Consider the following 23,841-nt stretch of genomic DNA (forward strand, 5'->3'; position numbering starts at 1 on the left):
GATTTCCAAATCACAATAGTTAAAAAAAAATTAAAACGTTATTCAAATAGTCCTCAAGCATTGTGTTGGTAAATCCACTTGACAAGCACGAGCAGCTACATGCATGCCTAAGACTGAGGCAGGTGACATTCCTCTAACAGGGTTATCCGTTTGACAGGCAGCACCTGTGTAACTCAAAGCTGGGGCTAGAATGACCATTAATTAGGGCGCCACCATCCCTGTGACACCGTTTCAAGTGACACAATTTTTTACTATTTTGTTAATTAAATCGGAGAACTTTGCCCTTGTTAATCAATGCAAATATGAAACAAAGAATTAACAGAGCTCCCCTGCATGCAAGGTGCTGACAACACGCTGTGTGCCTCCAGAAAAAAAGCTTTTCATACATAAGTAACATTTTTCCACTGCAGGTTATCTGTGCATCCAAACAGTGACACGGTAATTCCATCAGTTTGCTCGATCACACGACAGTTAAGATGGATGAGTTGGGAAAAACAGCAGCAGCAGCAGCCAAATGTCCACTGTTTAAGTTAGCCACTCTCTGCAATCTCGCCCTTAAATATTTAAACTGTCTAACTGTTGAAATGTGCTGGCAGCTGTCTTGAGCAGGGTGGAAAAGAGTCACGCTGCCTTCACGTGTGGGAGCTAGGGTGACTTCTCCTAACTAAAGACTAAAAGTTTACTGGAAAAAGTGAATACAAATTATTTGCTGAAATACGATTACGATACGACTATACAGTCACTACTCAGAATCCAGAAGATTTAGGAAATCAAACATACACTGTAGTTGTACAGAAACTGATTTAAATAGCAGTTGGGTTTTTAGCCTAGGGTTTTCCATATTTTAGATTTGAATGGGAAATATTTAGATGAGAACATAAAGACTGGAAACATAGGGAAACTGCTAGCCTGCTCTATCCAAAGGTAACAAAATCCACCGACCAGCACCTCTAACACCGAAACCACACCGAGCGGCAGCAATGTGCAGCCTGTGGCGGCTACTGCTCTGAGATCAGCAAACTGTAGCTGTTTAGATTCTGCAATGAAGTTCAGCCAAACCAAAAGATGGAGATTGTTTAACTTTTAGCGGTGAAATACGCTCCTATATGTGACAAACTATTTCTTCACCTCGCAGCTGCAGAACAATTTATTATTTCTGCAAACCAGACTCCGCAACTGCCTGGTGAGAATTTGGCGTAAAAAAAAAAACTTGTTAAGTAACACATTAAAAGCAAATAAGCATATTTGCTAAATGTGAAATTATTTCTTAAATGTGCAAAGACAAGTGGGTAAATAATCTGTTCATGAAGTTTAATTTATGCCAACATATGCGTCGGGTTAACTATCAACACATTATCACAACACCTTTATTAATGATGATTTAGGAATAAAGAGGTGGAATGCAATTGAGAACAGACATATTAAATTTCATACATTTTATCAAATGCAATTTGTCACAATAAAAACAAATTAATAAAAAAAAAAAGGTTATAGAAATTGTAAATGCCTTGGACATTTAGAATTGGTCTTTGGCATTAGTTGAGGGCACTTGCGGTTAAATTAGTTATAGGAAAATACAATAACTAATCCAAGCCTTAAATATCTTACCAACACCTAATTGTTGTGCTTTTCATACAGAATATTCTTTACAGAAAGAATGCTATCCAGTTCCAATTAACGGAATATAAAAAAATGCATATACAAAATGCCTTTGATGCCTCCGGCATTACTGCATGAATGGTCATCTAAATATTTAAACATAAGAACTACAAAGGAAAGCTACAATACTACAAGCTATATTATGTACTGCGTAACATCACACCCCCTTTATCTTTAAGGAAATTAAGAACCCATCCCATTAGAAAGAACCTACTTAGTACCAGTGTTAATTTTCAGAGGTCATGCAGTTGAAGCAAGCACACTGGGTATTAAGGTCTTGAACCAGATTGTCCGAGTGCAGGTGAAATCCAGACGCCCCATGACTTCACCACGGCAACCCAATTCTCTCTAATAAGGCAACAGGAGAACCTGCAATTTAAAAAAAAAGAAGAAGAAGAAGAATAGCACTTCACTACAAGGAGAAATCATGTAAAGGAAATCCGGTATCAGATGTTCTGCTCTAGCAGGGGGGGAAAACACACGCTTGAGGCAAAGCCAATAAAACAGGCCAACAATGTAGGAGGTCATCATTCCTGTTACAATGAATGTGAATGTACAAAAGGCAAAGAATGAACAAGCTTGAGGAATATGCCTTACACGTATCAGGCTATTACTGTATTTGGACAATGGCTTAAAAAGCTTCTGGGTCACTATTGTTTACCTTTAGAAAATGAAAGGCTTTCAAGTCGAAGATGGTGCCTTGGTAACCACTGTTGTAGAGGAATTGCCAGGTAGTACTTGTTCTGGTGTGCTGAAGAAATAGGCCTGAAAAACCAAAGAAGGAGAGTAAAGTAAAAGCAAAAAAAAGCAATTACAGCATAAAGAGAAACTATTGATCAATCAAGAACTAAAGCCAGCGTGTCTGTGAGTAAGTGTGCAGTAAATGTTCCGTGTTACAAGAGAGAATACATCATTCCTGCAATACATCCATCTTGGTCAAGCTTCAGACACAGGCTTACTTTGTAGACTAATTACACGAATGTGACCAGATATACGATACCTCTGTGCCACTGACAGTATTGCACTAACGGCCCATTCTCACATGAGTTAGCCAATGCGGTCACAGTTTCCAATGAAGAGTCTCCCCAGAGGGAGTAAACTTGACACTATCAGGTATTGTCATTTTCCAGAAACGCACAGGGAGAGACACGCAAAAAATGGCCATTTAGCGTGATTGACATAGCCAAGCCGGGTCAAAGCCTGGTCATGCTACTGAGATCGCCGAGGACAAATGAGAGTGGGTCAATCATTGTTGTTATCTACGCCACGATGGACAGGCAGCTTGAATCAACTGGATTAATGAAGGCGTAGTTGCCAAAGCAGGACAATGAATGTTGTATCTCGTTTCTCCCAACAGATTTATTTTCCATATCTCCCAAATGTGCAATTAATCCTAAACGCAAAGTGATGTCAAAGTAGCATCATAAATATAGGGAGCACAATTACCTTACAGCCAACAGCAAGCAGGACATTGAGCACGACAATGGCCGACATGATTGCTATGATAACTTTGGGGTGGTCATCCCTGACTGCAGGCCAGAAAGTCATCACCAGAACTGAGCCAGAGAGGCAGAGAGCCACGACGATGGAGCACCACCTCACCCATTCATATGGGAGAATCCAAAGGACCTTATTCAGGAAACAGCAGTGCATTATATAATATGTGTCTGCATTTATGAGAATTATTAGACACAATCAATGCTCTAAATGTATTCATGATACAGGGGGAAATAAGTATTAATCAACTGTCATGATTTGTAAGGGAAGGTAACAATGTGTTGTATTAGGCTACATGCAATGCAATTAGGCAGTACAGTGTTGTAAACTGAATTCACATGGCGTTTTCAAAAATTAACTATATGATGTGTAGAAAGGCACCAAATATTACATTTTACAGAGGTGAATGTTATCACAATGTTTTATACAAGTCTGGTGATAGTCTATATTTTCTTGTTATAAACAAATAAAAAATTAACTGATTCGACTAACAACTCTTGTCTGTGTACCCAATCCCACATACACCGTCCTGCTCTCATTAAGTATTCATTATTACACCAATGAATCCACAGCTGAATGCACCGTTTGCACTCGTTTGAGTAATGTTTGCTTAAAGACTGCAGTGCCACACTTCGTTATTAAAAATTACTGAGCCTTTTTTTTTTTTTTTAATTAAACTATGATTATGTCACCCATCTTTATTAAAAAGGTTATCTTCAATAGGAACCGGTGAGCTTGGGGTTGAGTGCCACAGACTAAGACTTGTACACCTGATATTCTGAGATAAAAATTGCAACTCTTACCACTGCTGGTATGTAAATCGCAAGGGAATATCCATACACACAGACAATCTCCATGAAGGAGTATGACACTAAGTTCATGATCTTGTTGTTTCTCCATAGCAGGAAACCCCACAGGGCAAGGGGCACAAACCAAGCATAGCTGAAGATCGCTGTTGCAGCTATTGTCACTATAAAACAACAACAATTAAACAGTGTTTAAGCAAAAATGAACAGTCTCCTTTTACATTCAAACTGAACAAGTGAGCCACGAATACCAAAGAATAACAACTTACCTTTTTGAAACTCTGGGGTATACTTGAAGTTTGGCTTGCCTAAGTGCACCAGAAAGTTTGATATGTTTCCACTTATGGCGATAGCAAACACAAGGGTGGTGCAAATCCAGAATGGTCCTGAAAGCACACACATCGAGCATTAGAACTTCAGTTTGTGTGCCTATTAGGTTTCTTTAAACAACATTTGCTGCAAATATTACAATATTTAAGAACAATTTCCGCTAATTCTCCAAAACCAAACATGTCTGACAAACTCTAAGGACATGAACGTTTAAGTTGCTTACCATAAAGATCAGGATTTCTACGAAGGTGGACGTGAATGAAGTTCTTTCCAGGCCACGGCAACATTGATCCAATGATTCTTTCCTTCACCTGAAAGAAATGTTATTTACATTGCACATGTTAGCTAATCGAAGCTACTTTCGCTCTGAAGCAATCCACACGAAAAAATGAGTAATCAAAATACAAAATAAGGCGTAAATATATTACGTGATGGGTCTCGATGTCAAAAAACTTTTGGTAGTACTCAAATGTCCAGAAAGGGGCATTTTTCTTTTGCCCGGAGAGAAGCTTGAATTGAAAAGAAAACAAAGAAAAGCAAAATTAATAAAGTAAAATATTTGATGCAACCACATTTAGTAGTAGGAAATGCAAAAAAAAAAAAAAAAAAAGGGGATCTTGTGCAGACCTCAGTTGTATCATCACCAAGTGGGTCCTCGTCATGACCATCAGGAGTGAAACCAGCAGCTTGTCTCTGCTTCTCAGGTTTGATATCGTCATCCTCAATGCTAATGGTGATTGCATCTCTGTTGGCTTCCAACAGATTACCGGCTTCTTCAAATTCTAATTTCATAACATGGATAAATGAGAAGATTAATCCAATTTAATTTGGACAGTTTTTGAGTGAACTATGAGTTGTGTGCAGCATAGGAAGATATCTCAGAGATGTGGGTGGCAGATGCCATAGCGACTGGGGAAGAGCAGCGTAAATTATAGAAAAAATACCACTATTAATTTGCTAATCAAACAAAAAATACTGTGGAGGACGCCTTACCTTGAAATTGGAATGGATCATTGGAGGACGCCATTGACACAGATGTACTCTCCGTGACGTGGATCGCCTTACGTCAACGTATCAGGAAGTTGGACAACTTTATTTGAGAAAACTGTGGAGGAAAAAAAAACAAGTAACACTTAGAAAGTAAGCAAGTACGCCCCTCGACCTAATTATCCCTTCCACGTCCGTTAGTTCAAATTAAAACGTTGCAAACTATGAGCAATGCGGGAAAAGGGAAACCACGTTATACATATACATTAGCTTGAATTAGCCACCAAACCAACAGTTTCTTAGCTACTTGACAGCTCACGAACAATTATCATTGGCAAACTACCAAACGTTACTTTAGCAGAGGGGAATATAGAATGAACTCCGGCCATTTGCTTTAACTTACCAAAACAGCCTAAAAATCATTTCACTTATCTCAGCTAGGTTCGCTTTATCTCGAAGAGGACATGCTAGTCATGTAAACAAGACTCCTTCCTGTTTCTAAACATTTTCAAAGTAAGCGTCTGGTTGACGCTTTATGATTTTAACATGGCCTTAATTGCGTCATGATATGTTACACATCGTGCTTTAAAGCGTGTATTTTTGTGGTGTTTTTTTTATTAATTATTGTGTAATTTTGTATCTTGAAATTAGCTTCAACTTAGCAGTGGACTTTTATTTTGAAGGTGGTAAAGCACGAACCACAACAGCGGTAACTTGCACGGTAGGCTACGAGGAACTCTAAATAAACTTGTAAAAACGCGCAAGTGGTTTATTACCTGGCGCTACGAAGCGACGTTGATGAAAAACGACAGAAGATAATACACTAGTATTTTAAGACTAGTGTTGGGAGTCTTTTTTGGTCTTGTTTTTAGCTCAGTCAACCACCACGGATTAGCTAACTTGCGAGCTACCTTGAGTTTTTTTTTAATGCTTCAGCTGTTTAGCCGGCTAGCTGACCAAAAGTATATGCCTTTTGTCCGTGTCACGGGGATATTAACACGTCCGACTTTGGTATGGACAATAGCGCCATTTATGTGCGAGAAAAGGGCAGCCTTCGTCGTGTCAGTGACATAGTCCTGGCACAGCCAAAGCCAGTGTCGTCGTGCAGGAGGACGAATCCGTTTGTGCTTCGAAAGGAGCATTTCATATTCACCTACAATGCAGAGGGCAGTCTGCGATACACCACAAAGTCTCTCTTTGACATCACCCTGTTGTTTGTTGCCGACAACATCCACCATGTGGACTCTCTGGTGGGCTTCCCCGAGCAAATAGGAGACAGGCTTTTTGCAGCAGCTGAGGAGAATCGTGTATTTTTAAACGCGAACATTTCTCCAAAAGCCCTTCAGTTATTCAGTGACGCATATGGGGAGATTGTGCTTGGATCCCTCTGTCTGAGAAATAGGTGAGTAATAACTGGGCATGGGACGATATGAACATTTCGTATCACGATTAACCGGGCCGAAAATAATAACGATTCACGATATTACTCTCTTAAAATGGCACTAGAACACACTGGAATCACTACTTTTAGTTGAGAAACAAATATTTCTATTGCATCCCAGATAAGACTGAGTGGACTTTTTAGTGAAGAATAATTGTAAATAAGATGCCCATGAATCATATGGTCTAGTGAGCTAGCCATCTTTTTAAAGTCGATCGTGACAATATTTACGATTTATCCCGATAATGGAAATTCAACACGATCCATTATTGTGTGTTTTTTATCCCGATGCGCGATGAAATCCTATATCGTCCCATCCCCAGTTCCAAAGTATCTCCAGCCTCACAGTTTTCTTTGCCAGAGACAGCAACAGCATCTCGTCCCTTTCATTTCTGCAGATTTCCACTCTTGCACGAGAGGATGGATGAAATAAAAACATTTCATAGTTTGAAGTCTTTAGATCTGTTTGGCTGCAGACTGGGTGATGATCATGTGATCTTCCAGCATCTAACGTCCAGCTCATTGACAAGGTAATGCATGCTCTCTCGGTGCCAAAGACTCAATGTGAAGAATTTAAGAAGCAAGTGTACTAACACGTGTGCCTTTTTGTCTTCAGCAGTCTCATTCAGCTATTCATTGGTGGTAACAGTCTGTCAGATATCGGCCTACAACGATTGACCGCACCTATCCGGATGCTGGGGAAGGGACTGGACTGTCTTCAGCTTCTTGATGTTTCCTGTAAGTAAGCACAACATTATCTGCCGTCACATTATAGTGGCAATGCAAATACCACCAACAACAAACTGACATCCATAATGTTGGTCAATTATTGTGTTTCTTGTACAGATAACTCCATTTCAGTGCGGGCTCTAAAATACCTCACGTGCCTCCCCAAACTTGAAAATCTTGATGTGTCTGGGACCTGTTTGACGGTACGACTTGTGCGTAACACTTGGCTGCATCTTATTGTGACGCTGACATCTTAATGTATTTCATACAATTGTATTTATTTATCTTGTATTATTTAATATAACCAGCTTGGCACGGGATTGAAGACGTCCGTATGGGACCTGTTGGGGCTCGCTTATTCTGAGGAACCACTGGACATCTTTGATCACGCAAGATGTAAAACGGAAGGTTGGGCAGAGCAGGTAAATATGGTCAGATGTTCTTTCATTTAGGCTGGATGTGGCAGATGTAGGTCGGGCTGTTTGACATCATATTATGAGTTGCATTCTTTCATTTTCAGGTTGTAAACCAGTGGGAGACTAACAGCTCACAAATGCCAAAACAGAAGAAAATTGATGAATCCAGAACATCAGCACTTCGTTTTTGTAAGTTTATACAATTTTTTTAAGACAATATCATGACACATTATTGAAACTGGTCTTAAAAGTGTATTTTATTTTTATTTTTTTGTTCTCTAGTTGGCAGGCAGAAGTTTGTCAGAGAAGTACTGAATGCGTCCCCTTTGGTATGTAAGCGTGAGGAAGAGGCCAAGAAAGAGACATTGCATTTCTTCAGACCTGCAGCAAACAGTCACATACCACAGAAACAGACTCCTCCCACAACGAACCGTCACGCTAAGCCTTCCTGGTACAATATCAAAAAAAGGCAGCGTCAGTCAGAAAGGTGTCACAGTTCGCAACCAAGTCCTCCAGCAAAGCGTCTGTCCTCATCAGCTCTTACTGCAGAAGACATTGACCTGTTGAACAGCTACTGAGGCATGTTTCCACGAAGCATTCAACAGAGAGCAGCTCGAGTGTGTCGGTTAACTGGTAATATTCAAATGGACACTATCTTCAGAGATGATTCAAACTCGACATCTGTAAACTTTTCTTGAATTTGGGTTGTGTTGTATATGTATTTTTTATAAATAAAGTTTGGTATGTTGTATGTGTCTACGTCCTTGCCTGACATTTTGTTGTTTGCAAAACACAACCCAATTGATTTTTTTTAGATAAGTCCAAATATAGCAGCGTTGTAGGCTAATTACATCAATAACTGTGCAAAACTGCCCTGGAGCAGCTCCATACTTGGTGTGTGAACTGGTTTTATGCTAATTTAATTGAGAATTTGTTTGGGAATATGCAGCACTAAACCTCAAGAGACATGATGAAGAACCTCCAAGTGGCTGCCTTATTACCTAATCTTGCAGCCTCGTTTGGAAGAGGTTGCCAAAATTGCTGTGCTCATATGTCGCATATTTCCAAATTACTGTGGTAAAATAATTCAGCACCAAATTAGCATTTCACTCCTATTACGCTGTTGATCACACGATGGCCAGTTACAGAGGTCTGGTTAAGGTCAGTTCTATCTAAAACATCATCGCTCTAGTCACAAAAAGCTTCAACCAACTTTCTCCACATGCAATAGTATTCCCCAAGAGCTGAAAATAGACTTTGATGTGCAAATTGGTGCAGTTCCACTGTACCTAAACCCAGAGGCAAGGTAGGATTCCAACACAAAAACACTGCACACAGCACAAAGCATGTAAGGAAAACAGGGTTCATAGGAAACCTGGCGGATCATTTCTGCCCGTAGGCCCTGAACAGATTCTGCTGCGTCTGACATGTCACTCAAAAGCAGCCCACAATCATTTAAACGATCACATATTGAGGACATTCATACAATAACAGCTGGGATTTTTAGACTCAAGATTTCTCATTTCACTTCCTGCATTAAGCAAGTTGTGTGATGATTCATTGGTGAAAATTTCACTACCGTATTACAGAAATCATGAAACCACCTCAGTTATCCCATCTGTCTGCAGTATTGCATGTATGATTGCACTGATTGATCCTAGAGCTTCATTCTTGTGTTGAACAAAACGGTTCACTGATAGACTTACGTTTGCTACAGTATATAAAGATTGGGAGGAAAAAAAAAATACACCCATGTCAACAACTTCACTCCATCGTGTTTAATTCTGATCATCATTATGAGAGCAGACAACAGTGAAGAAGGAAAGACCTACTGTGTGTACCGTCACAATTAATTGAAATTAAGAGCATAGAAATGTATTTATTTTACCAAAAACTGAGGGTATGGGTTAAAATCACTTCAAGTCACAAAGAGTTAATTTAACCATCATTCATCAACAGATAGCTAATCGGAATTAAAGAAAAATCCCAAAATATATTTTACTTGTACTGCCATATACTATAATGCCTCAATTATACCAATATACAGAAAAAAAATACCTTTTCATCACTCCAATTTTAAAAGCATCAAAAAGGGAGACAAGACAGTAAATCTGGAATACAAAAATGCAAGTAGTTATTCCTGTTTAGCCCACAAGAAGCACAAGTCCCGTGCCAGAGGATAAAAATCAACTAAATAATATTCATAAAAGAGGAAATCCCTTTTCTACTTCAGCTTTGGCTTCTAGATGTTGGACTGGCCGAGGTTGACTTTGGAAGGGAGTGGCCCAGCCTCGTCCTCTGACCCTTTGGAGGTAATGATCAGCAGGGAGGATGCTGGGTATGGAGTCAGTTTCGGTTCCTTCATGTACTCCCTGTCACCATAGATGCTCAATTTCTGTAAGAAGAAGAAGAAAAAAGCTTTGGCTTCAACATTGTCAGCATTTTCATTACTCAAAAGTAAAGATAATTGCAACTTTGAATATGACCACAATCATCCACTTAATTATAATGTGAAAATTAAAACTTACCTCAGCAGGTACATACTGGTCCACAGCAGTGGCCACAGTGGCACAGCAGATCCAGATCAGGACCAGCACAGATAGGATCAGAGTTGTGGTTAGGATCCAGCCTGGGAGCCAAGGGTTTCTGAGGAGAAAATGTTCATGTCATGCTCTACGATTGAAAAGGAAACCATTTATTTCCTTGACGTAATAGATAAATATGTAACCAACCTGGAAAGACAGTTGAAGAGGTTGTATTCGTCGTCATAGCTGCGTTCCCCGGTCAGATCCCTGTCCCTCTCCTGGATTAAAGTGCGCTGGTATTCTTTGTAAACTGGGCTCATCCCGGGGACTTAAATATGAGAAATAAAAGTTACTTGACATGGACTGTGGACACACCTTATCCGTTTATTTACCTTGTGGATTGTGAAATATACCCTTGATGTAGGTATTTTAATAGCATGGTTTTTGTCCCTTGCACTACCCTGTCTGTGGCACTCCATCTGAACTTTAGACTACCGCTTCCTGCACACCTTTCTGTCGTATTAGGGCTGTGTCCAATCTTTTCTGTGACATTCCCTAAATCTGTGATCTGACCTTCCCAACCACTTCACACCATCAATGGTCAGCCATATGTAGGTGAGAAAGCAGCTGGGGTTTGAACTTGTCTCTCAAGCTCTCTTTTGCTTATTCTGTAGACGACCATTTCTGGCACTTCCCATGTGAACAAGTGCATTCCTGTGAATGTCTTTGAAGAGACTGACTGAAAATTAAGTCTACAATTAAAATTGCAATTCCCCTCTCAACATGACTGCCAGCTTTTCTCCTTCTCCTTCCAATCCTTCACTCCCATGGCTCAGACATGTTCTAAAACAGCTGGGCACTATAGATTTTAGGAAATCTTACTTAAACAAGAGAAAACAATTAATTTGTTGGGGACAATGGAGGTCTATTGCAGAGATGATAACACCTAATCAGGTTCTTATATACAAGCAATACTTGTAAAGATACATGCATTACTGTTTAAAAAAATAACAATAACAAATATCACCAACTTTATCCATTATGTGGATTTTAAGAAAAAAGATTGGAGGACTTACAGCTCTTCAGTGGCTCCTCTCCAACGTCTTTTTCCACTTCAAACTGGGAGAAAAATTTAACTTGGGGTTCAGTCTGTTAAACAGAAGATAGCCAGATTCTGCAGTGTGTTTCTTTATACATGACAGAATGTTGGATGAGATCACCTAGTTTTCTCCTCCAACACACTCAGAGCATTACCTGGAAAATGACAACTTTTCCATCGTCGGCCTGGAGGTAGAATGTCCACGAGGATGTGATGAAGCTGTGGGCCTGACTCATTACGTCCTCCCAAAACCCTCTGACCAGAGTCAGTGGGTACAGCAGGTGAATCCTGGGCATCATGGCCTCTAACTGGGGGGGGGGGCGGATCAAGAAATACTGAGTACATTGTTCTTTATTAAGAGATCTGTACATCCATTCAGACCACCGAGTGATTATTCTACCTGCTCATGGCGTTGCTCAGCAAACGGAAGCTGATTCTGGCACCCCAGGTTGCATGCATACTGCTCATCAGAATGGGTGTAGGCTTCGCGACAGGCTGTGGGAGTTTTGAGGCGGTGAGAGGCAACATTATGGTATAACAGGATTGCAGATAAACGGAATGCAAGAAGTTCATGTATTATGGAATTGGGCGTGTACACGTGGGGCTGATTATATATGCATTATAACTGTTTATAGCTCAATGGATGATAACACGGACACCACTGTGCATTGGTGAAGTAAATAGGCCAAGGGCTCGGGTGCATAGCTCACTTGATTCGCATTCGGATTTCGTCTGATTCAGATCTTCGCTGTCACGCACGAATTGACAAATGGAAAACAGACGACAACCTCTCTGACAGGCGTAGAGTTCTTCCTCCTACAAAGCAAACAGGATCAGGTGAGAGCCTCGACACAGCAGCAACAACAACCAGGAAAGATGACTCACTGTCACTTCTCACATAAAAGCAACCCGTTAATTTTAAATAGAAGCCGTTGGAACAACGCGGATACGTAAGGCCAACTTTAGCCTCGTCAAGTTCCCAAACGTTAGCTACGTTGACGCCAGCAGACATGGCTTTTCCTAATCGAGCAGTACTCACCCGCGGATACGTGTGCAAACTGTATGTCATTTCACATGACTTGTGGCAGGATGCGGTGTTTCCCAGCACGCTGTCGAACACGTCTTTAGAGGCCGACGTGAACGCAAACAGGACGAACAGTCCCAACACGGAGACAAAGGAGCAGGGAGTCCCCATTTTGTCTGCGAAAACCTAAACAAACAACACGCTCTTCTTCCTCCTCCTTAATCGCTCTGTGGTATCGCGAGAACTCCGCGAGACTGTCGCTAAATGTTTTAGCTGCGTTCAAGGGTAATCGTAATCTCCCCAATCAATCGAATGTAGTAGTATAAAATCGACCACTTTGGAAATAAGAAGTATTAACTATTAGGGTAATTTTTAGTGCCTCACTTCAATTTCATGCATACACGTTTGAGTTGCATGGTATTTGTAGTTCATTTCGTTTTGTTGTCCCCTGCTTGTTCGATTCTGTTGTTTTTGTTCTTGGTTTTGTGTCTAATTGGACATGTATGTTGTTTTATTACCCTATCAAATCAATATCGACAGAAATACGTTCTGTAGCAGCACATATAATATAAAATAATAATATGAGTAAACTAAGTTTAGTGCAGAATATTTTTGCACATCGCATCCAAACAACTGCATTTGAGTGTGAAATAAATAATTTGTATAATCGGATGCGGACACAATTTGCACATATTTAGTAGTAGAAGTCGTGGTAGTAGAATTTATTTTGTTAATAGTTAATATGAATGATATTTATTCATTAATTTATTTAATTGTCTACCATGCCTAAAACGCTCTACTTTCCTTATTTCACATGTTGTTAGATTCGGATGTGTTATTTCCGACCGCGCAAAAGGCAACATTGGTCGCTGTTTACCATCCCAACACTCAGCTGCAGCTAGCTTACTTTACAAACCAGATTAGTCACCGTTGCAGTTATACAGGCAGCGATAAATTAGTGAAGTATGAACGGATGAGTTCAACCAAGCTAGCAAAGCGTTTGATTCATAGAATCTCAAACGGGGATTGCTGTTAGCTAGGTAACGATAATCAGGTAGCTAACCGCTAATAGCAGTTAGCACCGGTGGTCCTTGCATCCTCCTCCTGACCTGATAGTTATTATTCGTCAAAACCAACCAGTCTACAAACGTTTGTGTGGCTTGCTACTTTGTATTTTGGAGATGGACAAGTTTGTAGTTCGGCTTCCCAAGGGAGGGACGCCGAAAAAATCGACAAGCAACGGGAAAGTTTACAAACAAGCTACAATTGAATCTTTAAAGGTGAGCAATCGGTCCTTTTAAAGTCATCGTTGTTGTGTGACAACTGAAGCTCCAGCCACTCGTGAGGCCATGTGTTTGCATTGTTACAGAGAGTGGTCGTCATTGAGGACATCATGCGCTGCAAGTCCATGTTGGAGCTGCCGGAGCAGAGTAAGGACAACCTGCTGACTGCACTGACGGAGCTGAGCAAGAAGATCCCGTCCAGGGAGGTGCTCAAGTCGACTAAAATAGGTAGAGTCAATGTTATTTACATGAAAAGCATAAACACGTACTGTAAAGTCGTAAAAAGGTTCTATTTTATTATTTTCAATACAGTTTAATGAACAGGCCATATACTGTACACTGCATGGTTACAAGTCTCGAGTTGTCTCTTCTTGCAGCAGCAATTTCTATCTTAAAGGTTGAGTAGGTCATTCTATTCAGAAAAAAAACTTTCTCTTATATTACTTTAAATCCTAGTAACATACCAATAGCAATGAATAAATTAAATGCTCTGAAAAAAATATTTTAAAAAATAGGCTAGTTCAAGATGAACTGCGCCTGGAAAGTAGAGCAAGCGGCAGCAGCAGGAGGCGGGGCCTAAAAGCTGAGCTCCAGTCAGATAGTTTCAATCGGCCATTCTAGATTTGACAGGAAGACATAGAAAAAGTTACACCCTGTTAGACACGATCTGTAGGCTATCGTGTAGTTTTGCGATCACATTCGCATTTATTTATATGTTCAAAAATATTTGTGGCAATTAGAATCAGAATTATATGGTAATCCCTCGGGAAGTTATACAGCTGCAGTTGCTTCACAATAGTCAGGAAAGTTAGAGTCAAATAAGTTGTATATCAGTATAAAATAATGCCAATAAATGTAACAAAGTAATGTTTGAACATAATGTGTATATATAAACACTATACGGTATAGTAGTTTATCTGCTGTTGAGGTAGCAGTATCATAGAATCTAGTGCACATAAGTAAAGTTAGACCGTTATACTGTATTAAAGGTCATATTGATAATGTTTTTTAATTTAAACCTCTAAGGTCACACTGTCAACAAAACACGGCGGCATCTGGACCCCGAGGTGAGTTCAATGGCAGCAAAGGTTTACACTGAGTGGAGGACTTTCATCGAGGAGAATTCCAATAAGCCGTCTATTGAAGTGCGCTCCGATAAACAATCTGAAGGACTCAGGAGCAACGCTAGAAGACTAATGTCTGAAGCCCTGGAGGTCAAGGTGAGAAAGACTGCCTGAGTGGAGTCCAATAATGAGTTCTACTCATCCCAATTCTAATTTACATTGGTTATATTCTTTGGAATATAAATTGATATAATATTTAAAAAAACTAGTACTCATTTATCCGTTTGCTTATGCTTGTGTTGTCCCTTTTTTTCTTTTCTTATCTGACCTACAGGAGGATTCGGGTCTTCTAGACAACATTGAGAGAGAAGTGTTTCACCAGAGCTCCCGGTTAGTCAGCAGTTCATACAGACGGACGGTTCGAGCACTGGTGTTTGCCTTCAAGCACAACCCTGATATCAGAACTCAAGTTAAGGACAACACAATGTCAGTCAACCAGTTGGTGGCTAAATACAAGAAATAACTGGTCTTGAAGACTGGTATTCTGATTATTTTACTTGAAATATGTCAAGCTTCCGTTGATGTATGAACATTTTTACATTTTAAAACCATGTTTATTGTCTGTAAAGGAAATATATATATATATTTTTTTTTTACTTAGTGGCACATTAGCACTCTCACACCGTTTTAAAAAATGCATGTAAATCACAGTCAAGAACGTTCAATGTATTGTTGTAATGAGAATGTCATTCCTTTCTACTTGAATTGCCATCAGGTTTTTTTTTTTGGTTGATGATCTGTTTTTATACTACAAAATATAATTGAAAAATATGACAACATAAGTCCTTTCTTAAGACCCTATATATTACTAAAGCAGCACCAGCCAAACGATGGCTATCACCATGAGAATCACGGCCAAAACGCAGATGCTAATGAACACGATATCGCTGAAGTCATGAGACACAGCCTCTGGATCCTCTTCACTGTCACTGCTGCCATTGTCAGTTTGCTGGGCCTGCTCCTCGAGGCGACGCTCCTCTGCCGTAATGATGGACACCGATGCGATCTTCCGCAGGGCGTCACACTGCACTTTATATTCCTGCACATTCTGCTGCTTCCCGTCAGAGAAATCAATGTAGAGTTTGTTTACCAGCACGGTGATGTTCCGATATTTCTGCAATGAATCGGGAGTTGCAATATTAATGGCCTGTCTAGAATCAATGTCTTCCGACAGCTGAAGTATGGTAAATCATTGTGATGCACCCAGTAAGTGATATGAGACTGTGTCTAGTCACCTGACCAGCAGTCCCGCAGTTGACAAACTGAGCAAGTATCTTATAGGAGGTGGCTGTCAACTGGGCCGTGCAGGTTGGGTCTCCCAGGTAGATGCTCTCGCGGTCCAGCTGAGGTAAGGACTGCTGTGGTATCAATATGGTGAATTCTGATCTGGTGCAGCTAATGTTTACAGGCACCACTTGGATTGAGGGGGAGGGGGCGGGGGGGGGGGGGGGGGGGGGACAGTACATGCTTTTTGAATGACATGGGAAAGAGTAAATGTTCTGCATTTTAGGCAATGAGAGTAATAATCTGTTTAGCTGACATTTAAGACTGTGACAATTGTAAGCAGTAGGGTGTGCATGACCACAGCACCCACAGTAATTAAAGTGGAATTAACTACACAGGGAACATTTACCTCCAAGGTAAGAAGCGGTGAACCCTCGGTGAGCCTCGTTTCTGTCCGTGCTGAGGACCACCAGTATCTTGTTGCCCTTGGAGACAAGAAAGGGAGGCTGCTCCCTGCCACACCAGCGGCCCAGCTGGGGGTCCGTCTGACTGCCCCCGTCGTAGACCGCCACGGAGTCGTAGTCACACTCGTCTGACAGGCTGTTGCGGTCTTCCAAGTCCATGACGGGGAAGAAGAGCTTGATGCGGTACCCAGCTGCTAAAGTGACGCTCCAGTGGCAGTTGATGTTATTTGGGTAGATGTTTGGGAAATGCGGGCTGCTGAAGTTGCCATTTACAGCTGAGAGGACCTGCTGGCATTCACCTGTTAAAGTTGATCAGATACATTGATGAGTATAGTTCACTATTGGGGTTATAGGATACTGCATACACTGTGTGATATAAATGACTCTCACCATAGTAAAAGTCAATGTGTATAGAAGAATCTCACTGGTCAAAATAAGATAACTCCTCCACAAATTAAAGGACTAGTTTCACATTTTAGGAAAATGTTTATTAGAGTGAGATGAGAGGATCGATGCCACACTCATTTGTGGTATAAATCTTCTCCTATATCTCTTTGCATTTTCACCTTCTGGCCAATTGGTCTATGGCCGACAAGGTCAAATGTTGATCAGCTGTCTTAAAGTTCTACAGTGTTTTAATTTAATTCAAATCTGGGCTTCGGCTAGAACCCCCAAGGATTATAATTTGGGAACTCTTTCTTGTACGTGGTATGGAAGGTGCGAGAGGGGTGACAAGCTCTTCCCTATTCAGAGATGAATCTTTGTACAGTGAGGTGTTCAATTTTCATGTCATCAGATGACAGGTTCTGTTCTTGTCTTGTTTTAAACCAGTATAATTGAATGTGTTTTTCCCCCCGTCTTTCTTAGATTTCATGGTAGTGTTTCTGTTCTGTTCTGAAAAGGTTGCTTCATGTAAACCTGACAGAATCTGACAAAGTAACTGCTCTTTTTTCATTTCCTATTGCTGAAGTTTAACCCTAACCCTAACCCTATAAAACAAAGTAAAAAAATAAAAAAAACAACAAGAAAGGCATGAGGGTTTGGTAATGCAGCTAATCCCATCCAACTTTTGTACCTGAGTAATAGTAGGCCTTGAAGCCACGCCCACCAATGTTGAAGTCAGACTTGAAGAGAACCAGAAGGTGGTTGGAGGTGGTGACTACGTTGGGGGGTTTATCAGCCCCGCAGTATTTGCCAAGGTGGCGATGGGTGACTGTCGGCCCATCAAACAAGGCGACAAAGTCAAAATTACATCCCTCGTTGTTTTCCAGCTGGAAGTCCAAGAAGACCAAGGTGACCACGCTGGTGTTGGACACGTGGATGGCCCAGGAGCAGTCAGCAGTGTTGCTGTACTCCTGAGGGTAGCCTGGGCTGGAGATCACACCCGACAGGCCAGTTAGCACTCCACCGCACATATCTGGAAAGGACAGAAGGAAGAAAACTCTTTTTAAAATCAAACAACACAACAGTAAAGCCCACCCCTCCCTGTGGTATTGCAGCAAATGCAACAGGCTACCTTTCCTGTAGCCAACACTGAAGCCCCTGTAAGCCACGTGGCGATCTGAATGGAAGATGATGGACATGACGTTCCAAGAAGAGGTGAACTGCGGAGGGGAGATGTCGCCGCAAAATGTCCCGAGAAGGTTGCCCTCATCGGCGGATATGCCGTTGTAGATCTTGATGTAGTCGTAAGCGCAGTGTGCATGGTACTCCAGCTCAAAGTGGTGAAAGGTGAGGAGAACGGAGGAGCCCTCTGCCACCACGATTAGCCAGGAGCAGTCGATGTTGTAGGGATACAGGCCTGGGAAGTTTGGACTGGAGATGTTGCCAGATGGAGCAGAGAGGATTCCTCCACATTTGACACCTTATAATAGAAAAAAGATTTAAATTCAAGAGAAAAAATATACTGTATACGATTCATGGCTCTTTCCTTGCTGTTGTTATTTATTTGCCTTTTTTTTTCCAGCAACCTGGTACAACCCCTTGAAAAGTGCATTAAAAGCTGACATTGAACAATCGAGAGCCAACTTTTTCCAGTATATACAGTCCCTGCAAGATAAAGCACTTCCATCAAATTTAAGCTTTGCTCCATCAAGATAACAAATAGCAACTCACCTTTTTTAGAATCAGCCTTGTCGACACGCAGTAGTAAATGAATCAGTATAGCCACCCAGAGACTCATGTTGTTATTGTTGATTCGGCTTTTGTCACGCCTTAGCGACAATACCGGCGGAGACAAACAACGGCAGTGTCAGAGCGCACAGCCTTGAGACATCAGCAGTGATGCCTGTAGAGGTAATAGGACTTTGAAAAATTCATCCGCTGCCTGAATGAGAAACTTGATACCTGTGTAGGCCATGCTTTGCCCTCTTCGCTAAATTTTAATGACTGATATCCAATGAGCATGAGTGGCTTGTAAGGACACTGTTTGGAGGGATGCCATACATTTTTAATGATGGTTACACACACACACACACACACACACACACACACACACTGAACAAGAGCTGCAAGTGGAGCTGATAAAGAGACAGGAAGAAAGAGAGGCGGATCACATTTGTCACCAGTATAAATGGCTTCATCAGAGCGATGTGAGGGAGAGAAGACTGGTGTTGTTGTGGCTCTGTGCAGGTTTTTATTCTTTGTGTAATGGCAGCTTAGAAAGGCAGCAACATCTTAACTTTGAATGGACTTCTAATGAAGAAATGCACCGCTGTGTTAGATGTGGCTAGTAAGAAAAAAAAGATAAACATCTCAGCCTATTTGGATTTTTAAAAATGTATTTAACCTTTATTTATCCAGGTAAAACCAATTGAGATAAAAACCTCTTTTGCGTTGGTGACCTGGCGGAGAAGGCAGAAAAGTACAAACTAAAGTCCATGCATCAACAAAGGAGGTTAAATAGATTAAGACACATCAAGAAAATATGCACGAAACATTGTTACGCATCTTTGCAAGATGGTTAAAACTTCCATTCTAAATTAAAGTATTGCCAAATATTGGCCCTAACATGAGGTATTTGTGATGGTGGCCTCAAACAGAAACCAAAAAAAAAAAACCTTACCTATAGCACTTTGATCATAGCACTCTTGTTCTTAAGGTATGTTTTGCTGAACAGCTACTACTTTACTCAGACTAGGATCTAACACTTGTTCTATTTTTAGCTCTTACTTTATCGGCAATGATATGTTGTGGTTTCTTTGTTTCCTTCGTTTGACAAATGTACTTATTGTAAGTCGCTTTGGACAAAAGCGTCTGCTAAATTACCTAAATGTAAATGTAAATGTACCACAAAGGTTTTAGCCCTGTCACTGAATTTAAGTATGGCATATTATAGAGCATCAGATGAAAATGAAACCATGAGATGCAGCTGAATTATTGCAGATGAGGAATATTCACAAATCCTTCACTTAAAGGAATATTATGACATTCTGGGGAATATGTTAAATGAGTTAAATGAGAAGATCGACACAACTCTCATGTCTGTCTGCTAAGTATGAACCAGGAGCACAAAGACTGGAAGCAGGAGGCAAACAGCTAGTGTGGCTCTGTCCAAAGGTTTATAAGCAATTTGTTTAACTTGGGATGATAAGTTTATATCTTCATATTCAGTGATATCGACCTTCTCATCTAACTCTCGAGCGATGTATCTCCTGCTGATCCTTTAAGTATCAACACCACTCTAATAATACATTATAAGTCTTACATTTACATTTAAAGTGTTTAGGCATTTGCATTTTAATGTAATCAAAATGTAAGTGTACCTGCTGGGAGGAAAGCTTCCTGTCTTCTTTTTTTTGTTTTGTTACCGCTGAGTCTCACACCTGCGGCTTGGAATGGAGTAGAAAATAACATCCTATCCAGGTAACAGGCCGTCATACTGTGCATCTAATTACCTCATCATCATATGTGTTGCACACAGTAAAGTACCCGATGGCAGCTGGCCAATAAATGTAGTCGAGCAAAAAGTATAAAGTAAAGTAAAGTCTTACAGAACTGTGCCCAGAATAAAATGCCACCTCTGTTCCATTAGTTACGGATTTATTCTATATTTCGATTTCAAACAACAAATTGAACAGTAGAAGTCACTGCATTGTGACTCATAAGAAAGGTCACCTCTCTCAAAGATAACAAGCTTTTTTGATGCAAATTTTTGTTTGCATTCTGATTTCTGTCTTTGAGAGTAATACTGCAAGGACTCTCAGACAGAGCCTTTCTTGTAGCTGCCAAATGTCAATCATGTCCCCTGACTCATTCCTCCTGGTTTGGCTTGCTCTTATAACTGAACCGTGCAAACACATGTAAGCAGCAATAATCCCGATTCAGTGGAGTGTATAACAGACAGGGAGATAAAGTACTCCAGCAAAATCCTGCTCTGCAAGGAAGTGTTTGCTATTCCAGCAGTGCTGTGAATTACGGGGCTTTTAGAATGAATATCTAATGGTGCCAGTGAGCAAAGCTAATACCCACAGAGACCTTCTAGATGGTGCTGTTGCTCCACCCAAACGCTGTGAAAATCACCAGCGGCTTTTAAAAAGTCTTGCCGAGCTCTAAGCTGAAATAAATAAGAATGTGATTAAAATCAGTCGAGTGTTTTTCACACAGCGGTTCCTGGAAATAAAATGAACCGCCTTGCCTTTGAATTTTAATTCTGTCCTCTCGGAAAGCTTGTCATTGTTCAAGGATGTGAGCACTGGGCAGTCATGAAATGTGTTTCAGAGAGATATTGTTTGTTTAGTGCAATTAAATCACCTATTAGCCAATAAATACTCATATAACAAAACAAATAAGGCTGAAACTGTTAGAACCTTCCCGCAGAATACAGGAAAAGACCAATCGGAGCCCTCTGATAGGTCTTTGAATGGTAGTATACCATAGTATAGTATAGTATAGTATAGTATAGTATAGTATAGTGTCTATATGCATGTGTCTTGTTGTTGTTGTGGGTGGGGCACTTAAATCTGTGGCATCTGGCATATTTTGATCCAAGAATCCAGATGAAGATTTCTTAAAGAAACGTAATCTGATTACATCTTTTTCCACATCAAAACAGATTATGTTAGATTCTCCTGCGGCTCATATGGGAACTGTTGGTAACTGCTCACTCTGATGAATGTTCTCTAAAGCTCCTGACAGTCGGGGGGGAAATGAGATGTGTGTGTGTGTGTGTGTATATAAGCTTATATGTCACAGGACAATAAAAAGTTAATGTTTTTGATGCAGCCTGCAGCTTGGCAGAACATCCCAATGTCTCCAAGTGTATTGGGGGTGACATGCTGTCTTGGTTTTGCAGGATTTGTCTTTTAATATTTTTTAGCGCATGGTGTATTTCTGCAGAAAGAGCCTAAAGATAACCCTGAATCAATTTATACTGCATGCTGTTGTTTCATCCACGGGTTTTGCAAAGACAGCCTGAAGATAACCTCCTGAATCAATTTATACTGCATGCTGTTTAGATGTACAACAGTGTTTCATCCACTGTTTTTGCATTGCCTGCTGATTGGATTTTTGACTGCTGCTTTTTTTAGTGCAGATTGTAGTAAAAGCAAATTTTTTTGAACATTGTGATGCTGAATATTCAGCATCACAATGCGTTTCTATAGCAGTGGTGGCGATTTTTATGCAGACCATCCAAACTGAATGAATACAGAGCAAACATTGCTACAAGCTTGTACCTTGTATTCCCAGCTGGTGCTCACTTACAGCCAGAATTTCTGTTTTTTTCCACCCTCGTAGTGATTTTGTTAACATTTTTTCTGTGCCACTTTGTTACATTCCCACCCTCCCTCTCTACCAAGGGCAATATTTATACGCCATTGCACCTCCAATACAGGGAGCTCACAGATTGGATTATGGACCATAATGAGCTAAGCCCCCCTCTATAGTTATGAGGGCAATGAAATCCGTTATCTAGGTTAAGCGACAGAGGGGAGAAAAAATCGACTTCCCTTGACAACCTCCTCTACTGCTACCTTCATTAGATGGGTCTTATGTTGCTGACTGATTTTTCTCATTTATCCAAATTTAATTGCATACAATGTGGGGAAGTACCATCACAGAAAATGACCACAGAAACAAAGTTAAATGCAAATAATGAGACATTATGAAGTCATTGCTCAGAGGCTTAAATAAAAGATTTAACTGTTCTAATTGGAACTTTAAAAAACAAAAAATTGCAAGCTATTTTCTCATAAAACACACTGCATGTAACACTGATTGGATGTCACAGCTTCAACAAAGATGCATTCTCTCAAAGATTAGTGTTTGGAATTTTTCATTTAAATCATTACAATTGTTGCAAATAGGAAAAACCATAATGATTTTGAGAAATTCATTTGACAAAATAATATAATAACATAACTTCTAAAATGAATATAGAACGCCTGTACAATAAAGGATTTTTTTCAACTGATTATTAACTGATTGACAACCTGGTTGGAAAGCACCAAAACAGACCAAAGTAAACAATTATATAATTCAAATAGAATGTAAAAACAAATAAAGAGTAGGGAGAGCTTCACTTTTCCCCTCTTAACCTCCAATCAGGCAACCGTATCTCCTAGGCTTCGGTCTACTACATATGACAACACCGTGAAGAGATAATCACCTGAGTTATATATTTTTTTAACTAAGATTATGAAGAAACATTGTTGATGAACAATGGTCTGCACAATTGCAAAATGTTAAAGTAGTGAAGGAAACCTTGTCTGTCATTGTATTGAATGTATTTTCTGGGAAATATCCACTTAATGCAATACAATAGGTCTTCTACCACCTCGACTACAACTAATTTGTTGTATATAAAGGTCGTTTCTAGGAGACAATGTTAAATCAGGTTGGTTAAAGAGACAAAAGCGCAGGTGTAACTGATATTGTTAAGCACGTTACATTTGAGTGCATCAGTAAGCCTCGTCAGGGAGCAGCTCTAACTAATGTTATCCATGCACTCCACTCTTTAACGTGTCATAGCTCGTTGCAGTTTTAACTCCTTAACTCCTTCGGTTTTTACCCCTTTTGGGCTCAGAACCATGGAGGTCAACGTGATTTAACGAGACAGAGGTGGATGGAAGGCTGCAGCTAATTCATTCAGACCTGGTGTCGGTGGTGAAGGTGTCTGCTCCTTTAAGTGAACAACAGGAGCCGGTTCCTAGGCGATTTCTCTTTTTATTTCCTTTCTTTTCGCAGAAGAACAAATGCGTGACGATGAACAAATTGCATTTTTGAACAGAGCAG

The 23,841-nt window shown here is 40.4% G+C and overlaps 5 protein-coding genes across 9 annotated transcripts; 2 read left to right on the forward strand and 3 right to left on the reverse strand.

Annotated features, from left to right (window-relative positions):
* Positions 1–1,421: 1,421 nt before the first annotated feature.
* yipf1 (Yip1 domain family, member 1) lies at positions 1,422–5,776 on the reverse strand. Its single transcript, XM_084008145.1, has 10 exons — positions 5,683–5,776; positions 5,286–5,397; positions 4,920–5,074; positions 4,721–4,801; positions 4,516–4,603; positions 4,232–4,348; positions 3,960–4,126; positions 3,106–3,288; positions 2,321–2,424; positions 1,422–2,028 (listed from the first exon to the last, which is right to left on the reverse strand). Exons 2-9 carry the CDS (start codon positions 5,317–5,319, stop codon positions 2,341–2,343), a joined length of 909 nt encoding a protein of 302 aa, XP_083864271.1. The 5' UTR covers positions 5,320–5,397; positions 5,683–5,776; the 3' UTR covers positions 1,422–2,028; positions 2,321–2,340.
* Positions 5,777–5,974: 198 nt separating this feature from the next.
* lrrc42 (leucine rich repeat containing 42) lies at positions 5,975–9,339 on the forward strand. 4 transcript variants are annotated; one of them, XM_084007483.1, is made up of 7 exons: positions 5,975–6,681; positions 7,119–7,250; positions 7,340–7,458; positions 7,567–7,661; positions 7,758–7,871; positions 7,970–8,054; positions 8,148–9,339. In XM_084007483.1, exons 1-7 carry the CDS (start codon positions 6,293–6,295, stop codon positions 8,441–8,443), a joined length of 1,230 nt encoding a protein of 409 aa, XP_083863609.1. In that variant the 5' UTR covers positions 5,975–6,292; the 3' UTR covers positions 8,444–9,339. The 4 variants fall into 4 exon arrangements, with proteins under 4 accessions (XP_083863609.1, XP_083863608.1, XP_083863611.1 ...); XM_084007482.1 differs by having other exon boundaries at positions 7,337–7,458; positions 8,148–9,337; XM_084007485.1 differs by having other exon boundaries at positions 7,567–7,652; positions 8,148–9,337.
* Positions 9,340–9,628: 289 nt separating this feature from the next.
* Positions 9,629–12,762, reverse strand: tmem59 (transmembrane protein 59). Of its 2 annotated transcripts, none has more exons than XM_084008681.1 (8): positions 12,529–12,762; positions 12,200–12,305; positions 11,890–11,984; positions 11,645–11,797; positions 11,467–11,509; positions 10,598–10,718; positions 10,394–10,511; positions 9,629–10,260 (listed from the first exon to the last, which is right to left on the reverse strand). In XM_084008681.1, the coding sequence occupies exons 1-8, from the start codon at positions 12,682–12,684 to the stop codon at positions 10,108–10,110; spliced, it is 945 nt and encodes a 314-aa protein (XP_083864807.1). In that variant the 5' UTR covers positions 12,685–12,762; the 3' UTR covers positions 9,629–10,107. The 2 variants fall into 2 exon arrangements, with proteins under 2 accessions (XP_083864807.1, XP_083864806.1); XM_084008680.1 differs by having other exon boundaries at positions 11,467–11,539.
* Positions 12,763–13,130: 368 nt separating this feature from the next.
* On the forward strand, positions 13,131–15,564 carry tceanc2 (transcription elongation factor A (SII) N-terminal and central domain containing 2). Its single transcript, XM_084008687.1, has 4 exons — positions 13,131–13,793; positions 13,883–14,024; positions 14,823–15,016; positions 15,195–15,564. The coding sequence occupies exons 1-4, from the start codon at positions 13,695–13,697 to the stop codon at positions 15,381–15,383; spliced, it is 624 nt and encodes a 207-aa protein (XP_083864813.1). The 5' UTR covers positions 13,131–13,694; the 3' UTR covers positions 15,384–15,564.
* cdcp2 (CUB domain containing protein 2) lies at positions 15,504–18,953 on the reverse strand. The gene is made up of 6 exons (XM_084008664.1): positions 18,724–18,953; positions 18,125–18,472; positions 17,684–18,025; positions 16,554–16,907; positions 16,156–16,334; positions 15,504–16,034 (listed from the first exon to the last, which is right to left on the reverse strand). Exons 1-6 carry the CDS (start codon positions 18,788–18,790, stop codon positions 15,729–15,731), a joined length of 1,596 nt encoding a protein of 531 aa, XP_083864790.1. The 5' UTR covers positions 18,791–18,953; the 3' UTR covers positions 15,504–15,728.
* Between the last annotated feature and the right edge of the window lie 4,888 nt (positions 18,954–23,841).

The sequence above is a fragment of the Eutrigla gurnardus genome (assembly GCF_963514095.1).
Source record: "Eutrigla gurnardus genome assembly, chromosome: 4".
NCBI lineage: Eukaryota > Metazoa > Chordata > Actinopteri > Perciformes > Triglidae > Eutrigla > Eutrigla gurnardus.